Source organism: Macaca mulatta, chromosome 3 (genome assembly GCF_049350105.2).
Source record: "Macaca mulatta isolate MMU2019108-1 chromosome 3, T2T-MMU8v2.0, whole genome shotgun sequence".
NCBI classification, from domain to species: domain Eukaryota; kingdom Metazoa; phylum Chordata; class Mammalia; order Primates; family Cercopithecidae; genus Macaca; species Macaca mulatta.
Window position 1 is genome coordinate 178,708,284 of NC_133408.1, and position 22,175 is coordinate 178,730,458.

The 22,175-nt window shown below is 44.6% G+C and overlaps 1 protein-coding gene and 1 non-coding gene across 3 annotated transcripts in view; both read right to left on the reverse strand.

Moving 5' to 3' along the window:
• Positions 1 to 22,175, reverse strand: part of KIAA1549 — a 145,775-nt gene that overhangs the window by 43,304 nt on the left and 80,296 nt on the right. For both annotated transcript variants that reach the window (XM_028846361.2, XM_028846360.2), the window contains exons 10-12: positions 18,351 to 18,535; positions 5,604 to 5,800; positions 3,723 to 3,838 (exon numbers count right to left, since the gene is read on the reverse strand). In XM_028846361.2, the coding sequence (XP_028702194.2) occupies positions 3,723 to 3,838; positions 5,604 to 5,800; positions 18,351 to 18,535 (498 nt within the window). The remainder of the gene's footprint in view (positions 1 to 3,722; positions 3,839 to 5,603; positions 5,801 to 18,350; positions 18,536 to 22,175) is intronic.
• On the reverse strand, positions 252 to 355 carry LOC114677169 (U6 spliceosomal RNA). The gene has a single exon (XR_003728473.2). It is a non-coding gene; the product is annotated as a U6 spliceosomal RNA (small nuclear RNA).

Genomic DNA, 22,175 nt, shown 5'->3' on the forward strand with positions numbered 1-22,175 from the left:
ACCAACACCTGACACACCACAGGCACTTAGCAAGCATTTGCTAAATGGATGACTCAATGACTGCGGTCATCTCCACTATGTTTATAAAATTTTACCTTGAAAAGATCTCTGAGAATCTGCCTTCATGAAAAGATGAGAATTATACTTTATGATCTCAATCATTTTATAAATGGTATGGTACTCCAAAATTACTTGAAAACCTTCATTGTTTCAATCTCATTTAAACTATTTTGAAAATGCTTTAATTTTTTAAAAATATGGAATGCTTCCCAAATACGCACGTCATCCTTGCACAGGGGCCACGCTCATCTTTGTTGAGTTTCAATTTTAGTCTATATGCTGCTGAAGCGAGCACTGCAAGCTCCTTAGCACATGCAAACGTCAGTGCCAGCTTGGTTTGCATGTGCAATTCTAGAATTTGGAATTTGTGGGATTCAGATGAACAAAGTTTTAACTACTTAAAAATCACACACTTGCACACGTGCAATCTAAGGAGAGCATAAAAGAATGCTGAGTATTTTGCAACGCTTACCTACTTGGTATATTCCTGATGATAAAGGGGAGAGAGAGAAAAACTACAATCATGCACAGACGCAGCAATGGCAGCCCATCTCCTACCTCATCTCTCCCTTCCCATCTTCACTAAGGGGAGCCAGTGGTTATGATGAGTTATTTTAAAGCTGCAATGGCTGTGAACACAGTGACGTTTGAGTAAATAATCTTTTAAGGGTTCATGGATGGCCATGAGGGTATGTGTCAGGGCCTAGTCACCTTCCAAAAACACTCAGCTGGAAAAGGAATAAAGCACAACCTCCAATTTACCAAAACTGAAACAACAGTCTTCTCTCAGCTTCCATTGCAAGGTGGGTCCTTGATACGCCACATGACCTGGGACAGTCATCAACAGCCTTGCCAAGAAGCCTAAAGAGGGCAGGTAGCTGTGCCACCCGCAGGAGTGAAAGGGAATGCTGGTCCCACAGCGACATGGAAGAGGGCTCCAGAATGGATCTCAAGTAATCTCCCTCCCCACTCCCACCTCCATTCATTTGTACTTCATTGCGACTTTCAACAAAAGCAAGATTTTTATGTGAATTGTAAAACAGGCCGGACAGGTGGCTCACGCCTGTAATCCCAGCACTTTGGGAGGCCAAGGCAGGCAGATCACATGAGGCCGGGAGTTCAAGACCAGCCTGGCCAACATGAGGACACCCTGTCTCTACTAAAAATACAAAAATTGGCCAGGTGTGGTGGTATACATCTATAATCCCAGCTACTCGGGAGGCTGAGTCATGAGAATCACTTGAGCCTGGGAGGCAGAGGTTGCAGTGAGCCAAGATCACGCCACTGCCCTACAGCCTAGGCAACAGGAAGAGACTCTGTCTCAAAAAGCAAAAAGTTTTAAAAAATAAAATAACGGAAAGCGAGGAGAAAAACTCAGAATATTTTAAAATAGGATATTTAAGTTTCTATGCAAGCAATAAAATACCTACATGGCAGCATTAAAGCTATCTTATAGCACCTTTCAAGAAGTAAACAAAGTTCTAAAAGTAAACTGATATTTATAGTGAGAAAACTATCTTTCTACAACATGAAAATAATGTACAGATTCTGGTATCTCTTCAAATTATAACAGCAGCATCTGAGCTTCTAATATTCACAAAATCATCTAATTCGCTTCTCTCCTTCACATTCAACTCTCCGTCCCAGAGCTGTGATGCTTACTACCTGGCTTCTGAGCCTATGTTGAGAGTGGTGTTTGATTTTTGTTATTCTTATAGAATATACTGGTTGTAATGCCATCAGACGGCGTTAAATGCAGGCACTGAAAGTATTTCTCAGATAAACAACGAACAGAACTTGATAAAATCCAGAGCTCTTTCCACTCCCCACCAAATATTTCTTTCTGAGGATCAAAACGAGATTCTAATCCTGTCTATCAGAAGCAGTGTCTGTTACCATGGTGCTAAATAATTTTTAAGATTTTGAAAAACTACATTCAAAGAAAAAACTCTTCCCTTTTTCTAAGGGGATGTCCTTAACATTACAAAAGAACTAAGTGGAAGGAGCTGGAAGGAACTGCAAGGACCGGCTGGTGCAGCCCCACAGGAGCCTTGAAGCCTGAGCCACCTGCGAGGCCACAAGCATGTCAGTGAGGGGAGACAAGGATGGGTTAGTGCAGCCCCACAGGAGCCTTGAAGCCTGAGCCACCTGTGAGGCCACAAGCGTGTCAGTGAGAGGAGAGGCCCCTGGGCTTCTGTCTACAGTCTGTTCATTTCTAGAATACAGTTCACTCTGCACTGCATTTCCATACAGAGAAATGTATGACTAAATACTATAAGTATAAAAATTACTATTAAGCCGGGCGCGGTGGCTCAAGCCTGTAATCCCAGCACTTTGAGAGGCCGAGACGGGCGGATCACGAGGTCAGGAGATCGAGACCATCCTGGCTAACACAGTGAAACCCTGTCTCTACTTAAAAATACAAAAAAACTAGCCGGGCGAGGTGGTGGGCGCCTGTAGTCCCAGCTACTCGGGAGGCTGAGGCAGGAGAATGGCGTGAACCCGGGAGGCGGAGCTTGCAGTGAGCTGAGATCCGGCCACCGCACTCCAACCTGGGTGACACAGCGAGACTCTGTCTCAAAAAAAAAAAAAAATTACTATTAAAAATAATATCCTGGCCGGGCGTGGTGGCTCATGCCTATAATCCCAGCACTTTGGGAAGGCAAGACGGATGGATCGCTTGAGTCCAGGAGTTCAAGACCAGTCTGAGCAACATGGTGAAACCCCATCTCTACAAAAAGATACAAAAATTAGCCAGGTGTGATGGCATAGGCCTGTAATCCCAGCTACTAGGAAGACTGAGGTGGGAGGCTAGCCAGAGCCTGGGAGGTCGAGGCTGCAGTGAGCCGGGACTGTGCCACTACACGCCAGCCTCTGTGACAGAGCAAGACCCTGTCTCAAAAAAAAAATAGTAATAATAATATTCTGAGGCCTCCCAATTATCTCTGCATTACTGAAATGCAATCCTTAAATAAAAATAAATCTCCATTAAATACAACAGCTGTAGCAGCACATCTATTTAATACAACCTATTACACTAAAAACAAGCTACCTTGCTATCCCTCCAAAAAAATGTTCCCAAGTCTAAAGACTTGTGGGTCTCACTTTGTAACAGGGCATCAGTCTCAACAGTCATACCCTTTAGAACAGGAGTGAAGTTCATCTTATACCTGGCCTATGAAGCTGTATGTGACTCCCAAAGCAAACATGCTAAACCATCTGATCACACTAAACCACCTGCTGGAAGAAAGATCTAGGAACAGAACTAAACATAATGGACTTGGGCCTATGATAAACAAACAACTTTCTGACAGTGACAGCTGTGAATCCTTGAATTGCTTCCTAAGAAAGCTACTGAATCCTGGGGGCAGTTTTTGAGACTCTGGTTTCAGTGTGCTTCCTCCTTGACCTCTAGGGTGAGGACTCTAGAGTGAAATGAGGCTATTAACCTTAAGACGTACCCCAGTGAATCCCTGGCCCCAAAGCAGACACCAATACCACGTTAGATGGTGACAACTGGTGCTAAGAAACCACAGGAATGATGAATTTTCCATTTCTCAGATTTTTTTTTAAGGGTTTAGCATTTGAAGTACTGGAAGGCCCTAGCCTTCAGACTCTCGTAGGGACTACTTTTAATGGGAAGAACCAGAAGAGTCACAGACCGCTCTGCGGGGCTCTGTGGGACCTGCCATCGTTGACGGCTCCCGGTGTCTTATCTCCTGCGTCCCTCTCGCTGGACTCTTCGCTGACCGTAGAGTCAGCATCTGAGGGAGAAACTCTGCAGACACAAAATGAATTGCAAACGTTAGAAACAAGAAAGAACGAAAAGGAAAAAGTCACATTAATTTATGTGTGGAAGTCAGGCTTCCAGGCAAAACCAGCAGAAATGGAACAGTCCAAAAAATTATTCCATAGCACAGCGTCTTCAAGGATGACATTAACACCACAGTCACCTCCTGAAGACAGATTAATGCGGCTTACTAAATGGCTCAGCAGGCTGCATTTCAACAAATGCTAGACAAGTAAGTGCCAGATAGGAAGAAGGTCCCACAGCTACCAGGGCTGAAGGTCCAGTCCCTGGCCCCCAGTCATTTCTGGACCAGAAGTCTGGGTTCAGCATGAGTTGGATCAAAGAGGACTGGGGTTCAGGATTGACTAGGTCTGCAGAATCCTCAGGATGCCAGGGTAGCTCTGCAGTCACCCCAAATAACTCCAGATCTTTGGAAGGTGCTTACACTGAGATTTGATTCTACATATAAAAAGCAAAGGTATCGTGGCACCCAGCTTGCACCAGGGAAAATTCCTTCGTCAGTTGGCTCTGATTCCTTAGGCTCCCTGGCTTCAATGACAATGTGGAATGCCAAGACATTCTGGTGCCCAGAAAGATGCTAAAACATTGTATTAACCATGCAGACCACTGAGCTGTCATGACTAAATGTCAACGACAAGGCTACCAGGCAAGAAAAAAAAAAAACACTTAGCAAAATTTTACTTGCATATGAAATAATCTTCAATGATTCCATTTATTCTTAGCCTGCAAAATAATCAAATAGCATCTCTCTACATAACTCATTTTCTTTTGTAAAGATCATGTTCTGACATCTATTACATTCTTAAAACTAGGCCAGAACCCCTGGGGTAGGTTTTCCGATAAGACAGAAATCATGACATCGTTTCAAATGTTGGTATGATCACACACTTTCTTTTGCTCTTAGCAGGAAATCAGGATTTAGCGTTCCAAAGCTCAAAGAAAGGCTGACAACAGGAGGCTTCAGTAGCCAAAGCCTGATGGTGCTATGATGGAAAGTCAACTTAACGAACCCGACTCTGAACTCTGTCTTCTTTCACAGAGCTAGAGCCCTTCTCATGGGGTCAGAGGGTGAGGAGCGGCTTCCAGGTAGCTTGGAAAACTAATAAGCAATTCTCCGTGTGCTATACTTTGAGAGGAGTAATAGAAATAAATTGGGAAAGGGGAGCGAGGCAGGGAGGAGGCAGTGAAGAGTCTTGTGTGATATCCTGACAAAGGTGACATACATGAGCAGCCAGAGAAAAACAAAGCAAACACAGGAGGATGCAATGAAAGTCACCTGCAGACAAAGCAATGAAGTCACAGAAGCTGCTGGCATCCCAGGCATGGACACAGTGGCCCACAGGCTGAGCATGTACCATGTGCCGTGCACTCCTTCTATGTTATTTCTGATATTCTCTCCATGGGGCCTAGCATGCTCCCCTTGGGATATATACACACGAGCTGGCCAATCCCTAATCAAGTCTGATGGGGACCCTCAAACCATCACAGATAGTGATTCATGATCTTCAACCGTGTGGGGAAAGAAATCACACAGCCTTCTCTGACAGCCCGTGAGAGTGGCTTGGAAACACTATTGGGCTCATGTGTGACTTTGGGCAAGTCATCGGTCTCCCGGGCTGCAGACACATGCAGGGCTGCACTCACCATTAGCCCCTGTGGCATCAGAAACTCACAGCCTGATAACAGAAGCATGCTCTGCCACAAAGAATAATACAGAAAGCCCAATAATAACCTTCCTCTGTGACGGACGTTCTTGGAAGGGATCTTTGACTTGGGGCTTGGCACATCCCCATTTTCCGAGGGCGTGGTATGGTCCTTCAGAGGTCCTGGCAGTGGCGCTGGCTCATGAATAATCAAGATGTCGTCTTTATTGTGCTGACCCAGATGCTGCTTAGCAAAATCGAAGCCCTTCACACTTGGGATCTGCAGCTGAAACACACACACACAAACAAGATTGTTAACCCGGAATCCAAGGCGGACGAGAGGAGCACAACTTCTGACCGAAGACTGTGCTGGCAATTCCACCACTCCAATCCAACAAGCATTGCTAGAACATGGACTGCGTGCCAGGTTCTGTTTATACCCAGAGTTCCGGGAGAAGACAGACACTTGTGAAAGATTAAACAAGAGTACAAGGATTAAATAGCCAGACCCCAGGACAACACCTGACCTGCTGTCACAGCAGCATACCATGTGCCATGTGGCAGGAGCAAGATATTCTTTATAGGGTAATGGGGACCAAAGCCAGGTCTTGAGAACAAAGAGGACTTGGAAACAGAAAGAGGAGGCTACAAAGAGCATGTTCTAGATGATATCAGGAAGCAGAGAACACTGAGGCCTGCGGAGAAATCACATTGGCTATGCTGGACGGGTCAGAGCGTAGGAGCATGAGAGAGAAGTCCAGTCTGTATATGGACGACTCCAAAAACGCCAGCTTCTGGAGCTGGCCCTCCGGGAAATCAGAACACCACAGGCCGATTTCTAAAATCCAAGCACACAGGACACCAAGGACACAGGAAGACAGCCTGGCCATGCCACGCGCATAAAATCAGACAGACATGAGCCCCAAATCTTAGCAGTGAACATGGGAAGGAATGAACAGCTCTAGGGATCAGGCAGAAAGACCCAGAAAACAAATAGACACGAGAGGCAAAGGAAGAGAAAGAAGTCAATGAGGACGTGAATTTTTGGGCAGGGCATCGTGAAGCATGAAAGTGACATTAAGGGAAAGAGGCAAGTTATATAGGAATGATGGCTCAAGACAAAATGACAGGTTTCATTTCAAACACACTTAATTTGAGGCCCCAAAGGATGTCAGCTTAGTGTAGCTGGAGGTGGGGAACCATAGCCTGGGGGAACGTGCAGGCTCAGATGTGACTTCAAGAACCACTCACATAAAGGTGACAGGTAGGGGAGCTGAGTTTTTCAACATAAATACAGATTCTGTGGATAAAGTGTTGGAGAACATCTAATAGTTTGGGGCTAAGAAGAGAAAAAGGAAGCAAGGAAGAAAATAGAATGTGATTTCAGAGAAATAGAATTTGGAAAGTTCCATGTAATAGAAGCAAAGGGAACAAAGAATTTCTAGAAAGAAGTGGTCAAAAGAAGTAATGGGGCACAAAACTGAAGGAAAAAGGGCTCTTCAAAAACATCCCCCACTCAAACCAGTGGATGCAGGATTCCTCTCCAGGGATCCGCAGCATTACCCCACACCAAACCCATGACAGACCCCTGAGGCTGCAACTAGGGACGCCAGGTCTCAGCTTCTAGTGCTGTGGTAAGATATTATGTCATCAAACATGCTATTTGTTGGCCAGGCGCAGTGGCTCACATCTGTAATCCCAGCACTTAGGGAGGCCGAGTTGGGCGGATCACCTGAGGTCAGGAGTTCGAGACCAGCCTGGCCAACATGATGAAACCCTGTCTCTACTAAAAAAAACGCAAAAATTAGCGGGGCATGGTGGTGCACACCTGTAATCCCAGCTACTCAGGAGGGTGAGGGAGGAGAATCACTTGAACCTGAGAGTAAGAAGTTGCAGTAAACTGAGATCATGCCAGTGCACACAGCGTGGGTAAAAGAGTGAGACTCCATCTCAAAAAAAAAAAAAAAAAAAAAAAAAGCTATTTGTTATTGTTCACATTTTCTTTTTTTTTTTTTAAGACAGAGTCTGGCTCCATCAACCAGGCTAAAGTACAGTGGTACAATCTCGGCTCACTGCAACCTCTGCCTCCCGGGTTCAAGCAATTCTCCTGCCTCAGCCTCCCAAGCAGCTGGGATTATGGGTGCATGCCACCACGCTGGGGTAATTTTTTGGTATTTTTAGTAGAGATGATGTCTCACTATGTTGCCCAGGCAAACTCCTGATCTCCAGCGATCCACTCACCTTGGATGCCCGAAGTGCCAGGATTACAGGCATGAACCACAGTGCCCTTGGAAAGACTCTCCAAAGTATGCAGAAATGTGGACAATAACAGTATTTCTGATAACATGAAAAGTGCCACACAGTTTCCTTAATTCAAGCTTGCAAAGCACAGGGAAATAAACTGCATAGCAATGGTCGTCCCAAGGGGTCTCCTCCATGGAATGCCAAAAGCAAACCGAAGCCCTCCCTCCTGGCCAGGCATATTCTACATCCACACGGTGACACTCTAAACACTTATCTGGTCTTCATCCCCGTTTCCTGGCGTATACCTCCTAAAATACATGGAGTCTCCAGAGGATGTCTTTTTGCAGGCTAGTGAGTTGACTGACAGTCAGCAGCCCCGAGGTAGCTGCAGGATGGGGGCTGCTCACCACAGAGCCCCAGGCATGATGCAAGGGTCAGGGCATTCAGTCCCACCCCCCAACCTTCAGGGAGGGGAGAGGGGCTGAAGGTTAGGTTGATCACCAAGAACCAATGGTTTAACCAAACAGGCCTATGTAAAGCAGCCTCCAGAAAAACCCAAAAGGGCAGGGTCCAGGGAGCTTCTGGAAAGCTGAACGCTGTGGAGGTTCCTGGAGGGTAGCACCCCCATGCAGGGCAGAGAAGCTCTGCACCCCCAAGTCCCCCCATACCTCACCCTATGCACCTCTTCATCTGTGCGCTTGCGCTTTGTAATATCTGTAAACCAAGAATAAAATCCTAAGCCCCAAACCTACTGAACAGTCCCCCTCTTGGCCAAAGGGACTTCAGAGAAACCTGAAAAACTGAATTATTGGCCATAGCAGGAAGGGAGGTGGGACATGCGTCATGACAGCCCCTTCCTTTTAGAGTTTAGGCAAAACTGAACAGCATTAATATTAAAACAGTATAAGCCTGACAGAACAGATTCTTTGGGTAATAAGATACCAAATTATAAACAAGACTTAAAGCCATGCAAAGGAGTGTTAAGTCACACCCTACAAACAAAAAAATTTGTTTAAAATTTTTTTTTAAATTAACCCGGTATAATGTGGCTTACTTTCTAACCTGACTCTGGTATAGCATCACATGGCAGACAGCAGACCCCTTATCTTAAGCAATCCTTTGAAGTGACTTTCAGTCTTTAGACAAAACTTAACTCTCTCAACCAATTGCCAACTAAAGAAACCTAAAACACACCTATGACTTGTAAGCCCCCTCACTTCAAGATATTCCGCCTTTTCAGGCCGAGCTTCTATATACTGGGTTATTTCTTTTCCAGTAACTCCTGTCTCCTTATAATGTTGATGTAGAGGGCCGGGCATGGTGGCTCACGCCTGTAATCCCAACACTTTGGGAGGCCGAAACGGGTGGATCATCTAAGGTCAGAAGTTTGAGACCAGCCTGACCAACGTGGAGAAACCCCATCTCTACTAAAAATACAAACTTAGCCAGGCATGGTGGCGCATGCCTGTAATCCCAGCTACTTGGGAGGCAGAGGCAGGAGAATCGCTTGAACCCAGGAGGTGGAGGTTGTGGTGAGCCGATATCGCACCATTGCACTCCAGCCTGGGGGACAAGAGGGAAACTCTGTCTCAAAAAAAAAAAAAAAAAAAGGTATATATGTGGAGTCCTGATAAGTAACAATGAGGAAGGGGTCCCAGGTAGGGGAGAACAATCGTTCTGAGAAACGGCTCATCACAGACAAACTGCTGGCACGACATCCTGTTCCCAGACACCTCATTCTGCTCATAGCCCCAGCAGCATGACCCGTAAAACTTCCTTCCTGCCCCTGTCTCTTGCCCGACAGCCCCTTCTCTGCTGTACTGGCCACTGCACCCTTGCAACATTACCTTCATACTTTCTCTAATAAGTCTGCCTTTCGTTACCTGCGGCTGTCTTGGTAAATTCCTTTACCACCCACAATGACGGCCCCAGCCAGACGCAATGGCAACAGTATCAACCCTAATTGTAATCTGACCACCTCAGGCCATTTACTCACAGCTTCTTGGGTTTGTGCTTTCTCAGACTATGGTCACTCCTACTGGCTCAGAAGAAACCTCTTTAAGGTATTTTACAGAGTTTGGTTTTTCTGTTAACATATCTTTTGTGATAAACTGGTAAACATAAGTGTTTCTCCAAGTCCTGTAAACTGCTCTAGCAAATTAATCAAACCCAAAAAGTGATGGTGGGAACCCCAACTTCATTGAAGCCAGTTGGTCAGAAGTTCTGGAGATCTACACTTGTGACTGGTGCAGGTGGAGGAGGACTATCTTGGGGACTGAGCCCTCCACCTGTAGGATCTGAGGCTACCTCCCAGCGGACAGTGTCGGAAATGAATTCAAGGACACCCAGCTGATAAGTGCTGCTTGGTGTGTGAGGAAAGCCTCCACAAATTTAGTCACAGAAGTCTCCTGTGTTGACTGTTGTTGTGTGGTGTGAGAGCAGAGGAGACATAGTTTGAGTTTTTCCACTCACATGCACACACCCCTGCAGAGTCCTGTCAGTCAAAAGACAAAAGCCAAACACATCTAAGGAGTGATTTTAGACAATATATTTAGCATAGACACAAAAGGCTTTGTCGTCTTTGTGCTAACTTTATGCACAAATGAGTAACAACATCAGTGGCTTAGGTTTGTGACCTAAAGTCTTTTTTTTTTTCATTTGATGTGGTCTCGCTCTGTCACCCAGGTTGGAGTGCAATAGCACAGTCTCAGCTCACTGCAGCCTCAATCTCCCAAGCCCAAGTGATCCTCCCACCTGAGCCTCCCAAGGAGCTGGGACCACAGATGTGTGCCACCACGTCTGGCTAATTTAAAAAAAATTTTTTGTAGAGACAGGATCTTGCTACATTGCCCAGCTGGTCTTGAACTTCAGGGCTCAAGCAATGCTCCTGCCTTGGCCTCCCAAAGCGCTGGGATTATAGACGTGAGCCACTGAGACCAGCCTTAAGGTCTTTTTTAAGCTAAAATTATTGGATCAATAGGTAGAAGGAATGTCATCTGCAACAATGATTTGTGCCAGCAGAGGGGGACAAAACTTACAGTAAATACAGTTTACAAAAATGAAACAAAAGGCAAAAGCTGACTTCCTCTGTTTTCCAATTAATGAGCTCCTGTTACAGGAGTACACCACTCCCCCACTTCAGCGGTTCATGAGCCCAAGAACACTGTTTTGCAACTGACAGACCCAAACCTGCTGCTCCATTGCATGCCCCATTTATCATTTATTTAAATAAATGTATTTATTACAATTTTTTTTTTTGAGATGGAGTCTCACTCTGTTGCCCAGGCTGGAATGCAACGGTACGATGTCGGCTTACTGCAACCTCCACCTCCTGGGTTCAAGCAATTCTCCTGCCTCAGCCTCCCAATTAGCTGGGACTGCAGGCATGCACCACTACGTCTGGCTAACTTTTATGTTTGTTTGTTTGTTTTTAATTACAGATGGGGTTTCACCATGTTGGCCAGGCTGGTCTTGAACAGTTGATCTTAGGTGATCCGCCTGCTTCAGCCTCCCAAAGTGCTCGCATTACAGGCATGAGCCACCGTGCCCGGCCTATTTATTAAACATTTATTTAAATTAAATTTATTAAGTACTTGTGTAACTTAGTTACATTAATTAAATATTTATTTACATAAAATAAATTCATCATTAGATATTTCTTTAAATACATGTATTAAAAGCGTATTTAAATAAAATACGTTTATTTTCTCATCTGTGACCCACGGACTAGCACCCTGAGTTTCAACTGGTCTACCCAAACCCCGGGGGGCAGACACACAGTTTTCTAGGAGTAGGCAGCCCTTTTACAGGGATCATTCCAGATGCACACCTCTGTACAAGCCCTCCCCACACGAGTGATCTTCCTGAGAGCTGTCCAGCATGTGCCTGTGGTCCGGGCAGCATGTTGGCTCCCCGTCACACCTTCCCTTTCCCAAGTCCTCCTACTTTACAGGAGAGAGGCCCGCCTGTCATCCATGCAGCAGCTTCCTGCGGTGCTCTGCCCAGAGATGTAGAAACCTCGGGAACATCAGATAAACTCACAGTTCAAAACGCCGGTCTTGGTCAATCAAGGCACGATAAACTTGCAGTATGGCTTGCTTTCTCTCTTAAAGAAATGAGAGAGAAATATAGCCAAGAAACAGGACAATTGGTTCCATGGTGGGAAAATGTGAACTTAGATACTCTGTAGAGGAGGTGGCAGCAGCAGCAGCAGCAGCAGCTGTGAGGGTTTCATTTCATAGCTTCCCCTCTGACATCTCCCAGCCATTGAAGAACAGTTCACTCCCGCAGAAGAATCCAAGAACAGGGAAGAGGATGGCAGTGAGAAATGCCAAGGGCACTGTCTGATTTCATCCGGGGGACAAACTCATGACAGGGCTCTGTGCTTTATCTATGTGACAACTGCAATGTTCAAGATCCGTTCAGCAGTGTGTGGGAAACCCAAGGGGCCACAAAGCACATGCTGTCCGCGAGCTCACCATCCTCAGGAACGAAAGCCTGGCAAGTACCCTCGTCCACGGGGACTCAGCTGGGGTCTTAACAACGTATTTTGGATTAAAAGGAAAAAGGGGTGAAAAGGTCCATGTTTACTTCTGAAAGATCAAAATTACAACTTCAAAAGAACAAATAAGGGAGAGCTGAGTTAATACTGTATACTGTCCTGCACACTTACTCACACTTGCAGGATATTTTCATTAACTTCTTTCAAATGATTGATTACTGGATACTGCACATCTGCGTCCAGATTGCCTGAATGCAAGTCACTTGTTCACTGGTCCATGACCCCCTTCTCTGCTGGTTTATCTGTTGTCCCTGTGTACTTAATGGATTTAGATTAACTACACAGCAACATGTTTAGATTCTACTACAATGCACTTAACAGCAATCATCTATGTGTCTTTTCTAAACCCCACACTTACTAGTCGAATATTTTTTTCTTTTGTTGTAAATTTCCACAAAGATTCAACTGCTCTCTTAAAAGCAAATTACTGATGTATGTATGGGTAGATGAAAAATTCGGCAGGCTAAGAGGTAACCCTCCTGCACATTAAAGAACCCGTTCCGTGTGATTAAGATGATTCCTTTCTCAGACTTTGACATGAGGTCCTAATTTATGAAATACGTAATTATAAATATTATTTTCATCTTGAAATGAAATATTAATCCATCTATATAATTCTCAAATGTCCATCTGTCAAGCCTTTTTCAGATGTCTGAGAAAATTGAAATTTGATGCCACTTATTCACAGCTGATGACAAAAATCCTAACAGGAGCAATTTCCAATTTTATGGGGTTGCTTTTACCCCAGCAGCACCTCATTAACATACAAGGTGCCTCTAAGTGAAAGAAAACAGATACAGTAAGAGTCATTTAATCATCACCTCCATCATTTAATAAACCTTGCTGAAATCCTTTTTGGTATACTTCCCAGTAAGAAAGTGAATGCCTCTAATGACTGGGCAACTGTTTTGTTTTGTTCTTAACAGGTTAGGTGGTTTGCTTTACCAAAACTGGAAAAGGAGCTACACATGGCCTCCCCCAAGCAGAGGTCTCCAAAGTGAATAACGTACAAATACAAACAGTATTGCCTCTATAGGGCGGTGTACGTAGCCCAAGCCTAGGCACCTAAATGTCTTCCCTCACGTACTCTCAGGGCCCATATAGGAAAGACACATGATAGTATTAATGAAAATGCTTCCTAAATGCCAATGTACCCTACAAATGATGCTGACAGCATTATTATTTCTGTTGATTGATGAAACATCGAGCAGCTAATATACAGCTAAGAATTCCAAGGCATCAATAGAGTTGTAAATAAGAATTTGGATACAATATTTTGTTAAGTTAACAACAAGATGTGGCACAGGGTCCCTCAAGAAATGTCTGATGGCCAAATGAATTTCAGAACGGTCAACGGAAGTACCAAACTTACTGGTTTTTATGGGTAACCAAGGAAAAGGCATCTGTCATAAATGAAATATACAAGTCCTGTGGGCTTACTGTTGATTCTGACCAACATCTTTAAATACATCCCTCCATCAGATCCTTTGCACTTCTCACAAGCTGAGTGAGTCATCACCTTCTATACCAATAGAAATTTGGCAACCAATCTGTGCGTATTAGCACAAAACAAAAGCCATCTACACACAGAAGGAAAACCTAGAGGGGAACACTGCCCCTCCTCCCTTAGGTAATTACCTCCTTTTGTCTCATCCCTACTTGCCAGATCACTTTTTCTAGTTTTTCCACTTCTTTTAAAATAGAATCTAGAGTTCAGTCTGGCTGGTATACAATGTCTCCAGCTCCCTCCCGCATGCAGCATAGGTTTAATCAGTATTTTATAAAAGAAGAGTCAAGATTAATTAGAGTGTTCAATATTCATATTAGGACCGAGTTATTTCTGAAGAAGGATGGCTCTTTTGTTCTTTCTCTCTTTAATATATCACAGAGGGAACAGGCCAGAGTGTCTGTGCCCCACCGGAATACGTCACCAATAAGCCAAGGAGACTGACTAGTGGGCAGGTCAGCCAAGGAACGAGAGAGACGCCTGACGAATGTGAATGCATGGGCCATAAATACAATACAGCCCGGGTGGCACAGGATGCAGTGAAGCCTGCAGTATTCGGGTTAGCCTGAGCCCCTGGGAAGGAGCAGTTGAGATGACAATAGAAACATGGGGCAAATCCCAAAAGTGTCTGAATAAAAAATTTGCCATCATATAGAGTGCCTTTGTAAGCATTTATTACCTGATTGATGTCATTTGTGAAAAGTCACCACAACCGCCATGCTGTTTCCATTTAGGAGGTGAAGACAAGGCAAAGTTATTCCCATCTGTTTGTCTTCAGTATAGCCCCACACAGGGGCTCCCGTAACCCTGTGGTCCCGGAGTTTGGGAGAGCAGGGCTCCCAGATTCTCCCACCCACAGGCGACACCCGGCACGGTCGGCCAGCTGTGGGTGAACTGAGACCACCTACACGTTAGGTGTGACAGGGGACCTTTGCAGAGAATCAAACAGCAACCGTAGGGAATGAGCTGACCTTGGCTGAGATGGAATGAAATGCTCACAGAGCCTCTTTTCAATCCACGGTCCACACTGCCTCCCAGAGGGATCGTTCCAAAAGCAAATGTGTTCAAGCTGCTCTCCCTGCTGCAAATCTTTCAATGGTTGCCCACTGCTTACAGCGTAATTTGCAATCCCTTCTATGTCCTGAAACCCTCCCCAGGGCCTGGCTCTCTGCCACCTGAGTTTCGGCTGTGCCCTTTTTTACGACCTTTGCTCCAGCTTCCTGAGCGGCCTGCCGCTCCCCCGCTGGGCCCGCCTTCATCTCCTCCACCGTGAAGCTTCAGCCCTGGTGTCACCTCCTCAGAGAAGGTGGAGGTACCCCACCACTGCGAGCGGGGTGCCCCCCTCCTCTGTGTTCTCCAGACATCCTTATACTCCTGGATGACTGCTTTTGGATGGCTCGTCCTTCTCCCTTGCTAAAGCCCTGGAATGCAGAGATTGCGTGCTATTTGTATTGGTAACTGCGCTGGATCTAGTGTGGCTCAGAGCAAATGCTCAGTGTTTGGTGAGTGACACCCAGTGCCTGAGACAGCTCCAGCCGGTTGCCCAAAGTGCTGCCCTTTAGAAGCAACCAAGGGTAGTCAGGAGCTCTGGTCTGACACCAGTAACGAAGTGTGGACTATCCCCCATCAGAAGGAATAAGTTTCCATGAGGCCAGTGGCATCCAGCCAATGCCATTCATGATGAAGAGGATCCAGGCTGGAGTTTTTTAGGCAATAGTAACAAATGATGACTCTAGTCTATAGATAGAGAATACAGATAAAAGAAAGCTACATAGGATTTTTTTCTTTATTACTGAAAAGAAGCAAAGGCCGTGCCTCAAAACAAGACAGAATGGCCTCTCCCTCCTATCATATTTCAAAATTCATCTACTCCCAGACAATCTGAAGAGGTTTCCTTCTCGTTACAAGGGGAAGGGGGGGTGTGGATTTTAGGTCAGCAGATTTATTGTTTCCAGATGTTTGCAGCTCTGGGATTTGCTGAAGGATTTCAGAGAGTAGTGCTGAGGCGCATCAGGAGGTGGGGAGAGCAGAACGGAGAGAGAGGCAACAGCCACATGAGCAGGAGACAGAGCTCTTGAAGCCATAGGGGAGGGTGGCATCTCTGCAGATTACCCTGAGGACGAGGCTAGAGGCCCTTTGCTATGGCCACATGACCTTAAAAGAAACATGTGTGAAGTAAAGACATTTGCTTTTAAACTAAATGAAGAGCATCATTTGCCCATTTTAAACACATGACAAAATCTATAGGGTGGGTTCCTATGCCAGCAAAACAAGACTGAGCTTCTGCAACACTGGCAAGGCTTCGCCCTCCTAACAGTGTCAGAAGACAGTCATTCTTTCGGAGAATCCTCCCTGCAGGCCCTTTTCTGTAAATCTGTTGTCAAAATGTATGGGCAGATCTTTGCAGCCCTGGAGGAAAAAGAGCAGCTCTAAGGGCTGGAAGTTCCATCTGAAACTCTGTCCACTTGATTTACAGCCACATCTGGGACATGAAAATGTTTAGGAAGTAAAAGTAAGAGAAGGAGAAAGCTTGGGGAATATTCCGTTTTGACCCCAAGAGATGCTGTCCTCTGATAGTTTACTGAAGTAACAGATAATAGATAGACTTCCATGGCAGTGTATACATAGGAAATATGGCCCATAAAAGACTTAAATACATAACCATCTACACTAGTTAACTCCCTCTGTAACAACATTCTTCACCAGAACAAAAACATTTCCAAACCTATTGTTGATATTTCAATGAAATTCACACTATGGATCATTTAGTATACCCAGCACGTTTTTTTCCAGGTTTCCCCATGCCATTCACCAGTATAACAAGAACAAGAAAAGAACCTTAGCAGACTATGTAAATAATAAACAAAGATAGGTAACAAACATAATATTAATGTATAAGATGCTTTTAATGTACTTGATAGCCATAAGCTTGCAATTTAATAAAGATTTTGCATTTTTTGGTTAATTCATATGAAACAAGAAATTTTCTTTACTTTTACAAAAGTAAAATAAATTTTAAAGTAATGCATATTTTTTTTCCATTCAACAGGTCTAGGTTTGTAATATGCAGAATTTTTCATACCAAGACAACCAAAATAAAGTTTAAAAATAAATAGGGCCATCTTTTATTCTTTGTTTTTTGACTTTTGCTTGTTTTTATCAAGCTTTTAAAGCAGAATGAGTCCTCCAAATCTGGGAGACCCACAGAGAGTGCGTGTTAATCCAGTAGACTGTTAATAACAGTGGACTGACTACCACTCCCTTGGTAAACACACTGACAGATACTTATGCTGTGCTAGTGAGCTCTCTTCTAGGCCTAGCATGTTTTTGCTCACACCAGGTAAGCTCAATGTTGACCAAAAGTCAAATTTCTTTGGCTCTGAAACCTGACAGGACCCTTGAATACTATGGAAACTGTTGAAACATACGTGGGAAAAGAAAATTGCTATTTCTATAAAAACTTACGTTGAATGCTTTGGAAAGACATAGGAAAGACAGGTTACTTAAAAATTCTGCTGTCAAATTAGGTGTACGTGAATTAAGTCAAAAGTCTGCAAAGTTAGGGGATAGGGAGTGGAGGGAGGTATTAAAAAAATCGAGAGAACTTTGCATTCAGGTAGCGTTGCTCTTCTCTAAAGAAACCCAAACTGGAACCTGAAACTGACACATTATGGGTGTTGTTTATTTTAAGAAAGACCATACGTGATTCCTCTCAGTAGACCAACACTCAAAACAAAACAAGACTTGGGATATGTTGAAGGACTGACAAATAAATGCCCATTCATATATTTTAAGTTAAAATGTTCAAGGTATGAATTGTTCATTTTTAATGATCAAGGTGGATAAGTGGCCTTCCAAACATGGTGAACAGAAAATAAAGCAGCTGACCAATGGAGTTATACACAAAACAGATCAACAGATCTGAGAAAGTCTGCCTTGGCTCCTATCCTCTGAAAATGTCCAGGGGTAAAATAAATCAGAATTTGGCCTGGTGCAGTGGCTCATGCCTGTAACATCAGCACTTTGGGAGGCAAAGACAGGCAATCTCTTGAGGCCAGGAGTTCAAGACCAGCCTGGCCAATATGGCAAAACCCTGTCTCTAATAAAAATACAAAAATTAGCCAGGTATGGTGGCACATGCCTGTAATCTCAGCTATTCGGAGACTGAGGCAGGAGAATCGCTTGAACCCAGGAGGTGGAGGCTGCAGTGAGCCGAGCTCGCACCACTGCGCTCTAGCCTGGGTGACAGAGCTAGACCCTGTCTCAAGAAATATAAAATAAAATCACAGTAGAACCCAGAGCGCACATCATGGCTAAGCTTTTATACAGCTTCACATTCTTGGATTATATTTACTACCACAGAAGGAGGGTTTCAGGAAGCAGAAACAAAGGCAAAGGGATGCCACTACTAAAGCCAGAAGATTTCCATAAGAGCCCTCCCTCTCTCCCATCTTTCAATATCAAGAGCCCAAACTCATCCTATCCCTGCTTATGGGAACACTGGGGGAAGAGGCTGCCCCTTACCTTCTGACGCTGCTGAATGTTGGCCACAGTGTCAGGCTGAAAGTCCAGCTTGTCCGTGCGGCAGAGTTTCCAGTAGAGGATGACAACAATCACCATCACCACCAGCACCGGGATGACCACACCAACAATGACCCACAAGTTGTTGCTCTGGGATTCCGGAGACGGCCTCTTCACCCTGTCCACAGCTGCAGACAAAGAAGAAAGGTCTTTCAATAATTCCTTCTTCACTCATTTACTAGATTGCATGTATCTTCTACAAGAAACTCAGAAGTCCGTGACATTTCAGCTCAAGATAGCTGGTTCCAGGTTATAATCTCCAGATGACAGGAAATGTGACCAGCAGAGAAACACAACATACAACGTTACATCTAGAATACATCGGGGATTACAACAACATATGGATATATCCAAAGGTACATGGCTGAATTAATGGCAAAGCTCAATGAATTCCAGTTCTCCTGATTTCCAGTTTATTCTACTAGCTCACCCCTAACTTTTCACTGCAGGATCTTTCCATAGCAAAACTGGTTCTGTACAACTTTACACAGGCAGTTCTCTTCAAAGGCGGACAGAAAAAACAGCTGTGTCTCCCGAACACAGTCCTGCCCGCTGCATCAAGTACCGCAGGACTCACACCCTCCCAGATCACATAAAGCACATGCATCTCAACTAGGAGTTTATGGAAGAAAACCCTTCCCCTCTTTCTCCCTTCCTCACTACTCCGAGTTTCTTGTGTTCACAAATGTTTATTAAGTGTGCTGGACACAGTTTGAAAGTTGGGACTTAACAATGAACAAGTGAAGTCCCTTGAGGTGCTTAGGTCCTAGTGGGGGAAAGGAAAAATGATCAAGTAAATGAATCACTGAATAATTTCATATCGCACTAGTGCCATACACAAAGCAAAACAGAGTAAGGAGACAGGACATGCGCACCAATGCAACTGGTCGCTTCCCCTTCAGCAATGAAAAATGACAGAGATGCTGATGTTCATAGCAGCACTATTCACGATAGCCTAAAAGATGAAAAGAACCCAAATGCCCATCCACAGAGGAATGAATGAACAAAATGTGGTATAGCCATACAATGGTGTATCATTCAGCTTTAAAAGGGAAGGAAATTCTATACATGCTGCTACACAGACGAACCTTGAAAACATCATAATGGAACAAGCCAGTCACGAAAGGACAAACAATGTATGATTCTACCTATATGAGGTACCTAGAAAAAACTCATAGAAAGCTTCTGCTTGGAATGATGAAGAATTCCGGAAATGCATAGTGGTGATGGTTACACAGCCTTGTGAATGTGCTGAATGCCACTGAAGTGGACACTTAAAGGGGTTAAATTGGTACATTTCTTGATGTATATTTTACCACAATAAAAAAAGAAGGGAGATGATCCTTATATTTTCCGAAATGAAGCTTCACTGTGTTAATTTGGAAACTGAAGTCCTAATAAGTGTCCCATAGGCACTGCCTTCACTGCCCCACCTGTGTCTCTCCCTAAACCGTTGAAACATGACTCATTGAAACGACGTTATTTAAGCTACCAGTTGAGGCGTTATTTAAGCTACCAGTTGCCAACTTTTACAGGAAGCAAATCTTACTCATTTTGGATCCACCACTCCCCAGCCTGCTGCCACACCCACCCCACCCGCCTCCACTCCTCACGGCCTAGGACAGTTGCACTTTAACTCCTCGGACACTTAATGTCCATCACTAGCTCTTTGCTTTGCACATGGTGCCTTATTGCTCATTTAAAATGCTTCCTGTTACATAAATGGATCATCCGTGAAGTGCTACACTTCTGCACTCATTCATCCGGTCTCGACACCAAATCTTGTCTTTTCAAAAACGTCTTAGTTGTCATGGGCAGGGACTAAGTCTTATGCTCCTTTCACATCCTGTGATGGTTAACACCTGCTATGGGATCAAAAGGTATCTGCTCAAAGACGTAATAACACAAAGGGTTCTTGGTGCTGGTTTAACTTTGGGTTTAGACACCTGAGGGAGTGACGAGGGAGGGAGCAAGCATTCTAAATCAAATGCACCAGGGAGAAAAGCACAGATCAGAGCAGAGGCTGCATGGGATGTGGTAAAAAGCAACAAAGTGTGAAAAACTTGTGTTTTTTAATTTGGGCTGAATATAGTGAATATATGTAGCTCATTTTGCACAAAAGCAACAGACAATATAGAAGTAGGAACAGAATCAAACTGAGAAGCTGAGACAACTGGACACTCTTCTTAGTTCTTTTGTGGGTGTGGTTGTTTGTTTGCTTTTCTTTTTGAGATAGGGTCTCACTCAATCCCTCAGGCTAGAATGTGGTGGCACAATCAAGCTCATGTGCAGCCTCCCGGGCTCAGGTCCTCCTGCCTCAGGCCCCCAAGTAACTGGGACCAAAGGCACACCCTACCGTGCCCAGCTAGTTTATTATTATTATTATTTGTAGAGATGGGGGCTTGCTATGCTTCCCAGGCTGGTCTTGAACTCTTGGGCTCAAACGATCCTCCTGCCTCTATCTCCCAAAGTGCTGAGATTACAGGCATGAGCCACCGCACTTGCCCTCTTCTGACGCTAACCTAGGAAAACCCTGATGAGGCAGAGGTTGATCAAACTGGGCCCTGACACCAGTGTCCTGGGGCTGCCTTTGGGCTATCCCTGGTGTTGACTGAGGCTTCCTTCAATCACCAGCCTGGAGATCCCAGGATCTTTACCCATGTGGTTTTCGATACAAAACTGAGGAAAAGAGGTGCAAGATCAGATGTGAAAGGTGCCCGTATCCTATTGTAATTAACTGTTTAAAATGTCAAGCGCTTGGCTGGAGTAGGGCACGTGTCCTACAATCAGGAATAGCATATATGAAGAAATGTAACGAAGTGCTTTTGTTAGTTTGTACTCCCTGCTTTGGAGGAGAACACATCAATATATGATCGTATCTCACATACACAAACACAAACTGCCAATGGGTATTTGCTTAAACTCTCCCATCATCTTCCATAAAACAGAGAAATTATGCCCATCAGCTCTCATCTCAGTTGGTCTCCAGGGACAAGTACAGATTTCACAAGAACCTTCTACTATCAAGGATAATTTTAAAGCTATCATTTTTTTTAAAATTGTCTTTATCTCCTACATGTTCTCCGTATAGATTTTTCTGTATTCTCTGATGTCGAATTCCCTCTAAATGTTTACCTCTCCTTTTATTGCTGGAAGCAAGTTTTACCATTGTCTTACCAAGACTGCTTGCAGGATCATAAAGGAAAAACATCGACATTAAAAGAGGAGTCTGGGCCAGGCGTGGTGGCTCATGGCTGTAATCCCAACATCTTGGGAGGTCAAGGTGGGAGGATCACTTGAGCCAGGGGTTCAAGACCAACCTGGGCAACATGACAAGACCCTGTCTCCACAGATAATAAGAAAAAAATAGCTGGGCATAGTGGTGGTGACTGTGGTCCTAGCTACTCAGGAGGCTGAGGCAGGAGGATCACCTGAGCCCAGGAGTTTGAGGCTGCAGTGAGCCATGATCAAGCCACTGCACTCCAGCCTGGGTGACAGAGCAAGACCCCTTCTCCAAAAAAGAAGAATCTGATTCATATCCTAAAGGACTATTTAGAAAAATACACTCTTCCATGTGCCTCCTTTTTGTTCATTTCTAAATACTCAAAATCTGTGAGGGGGGGCTGGGCGTGGTGGCTCATCCCTGTAATAATCCCAGCGCTTTGGGAGGCCAAGGCGGGCAGATCACAAGGTCAAGAGATCGAGACCATCCTGACCAACATGCTGAAACCCCGTCTCTACTAATAATACAAAAATTAGCTGGGCGTG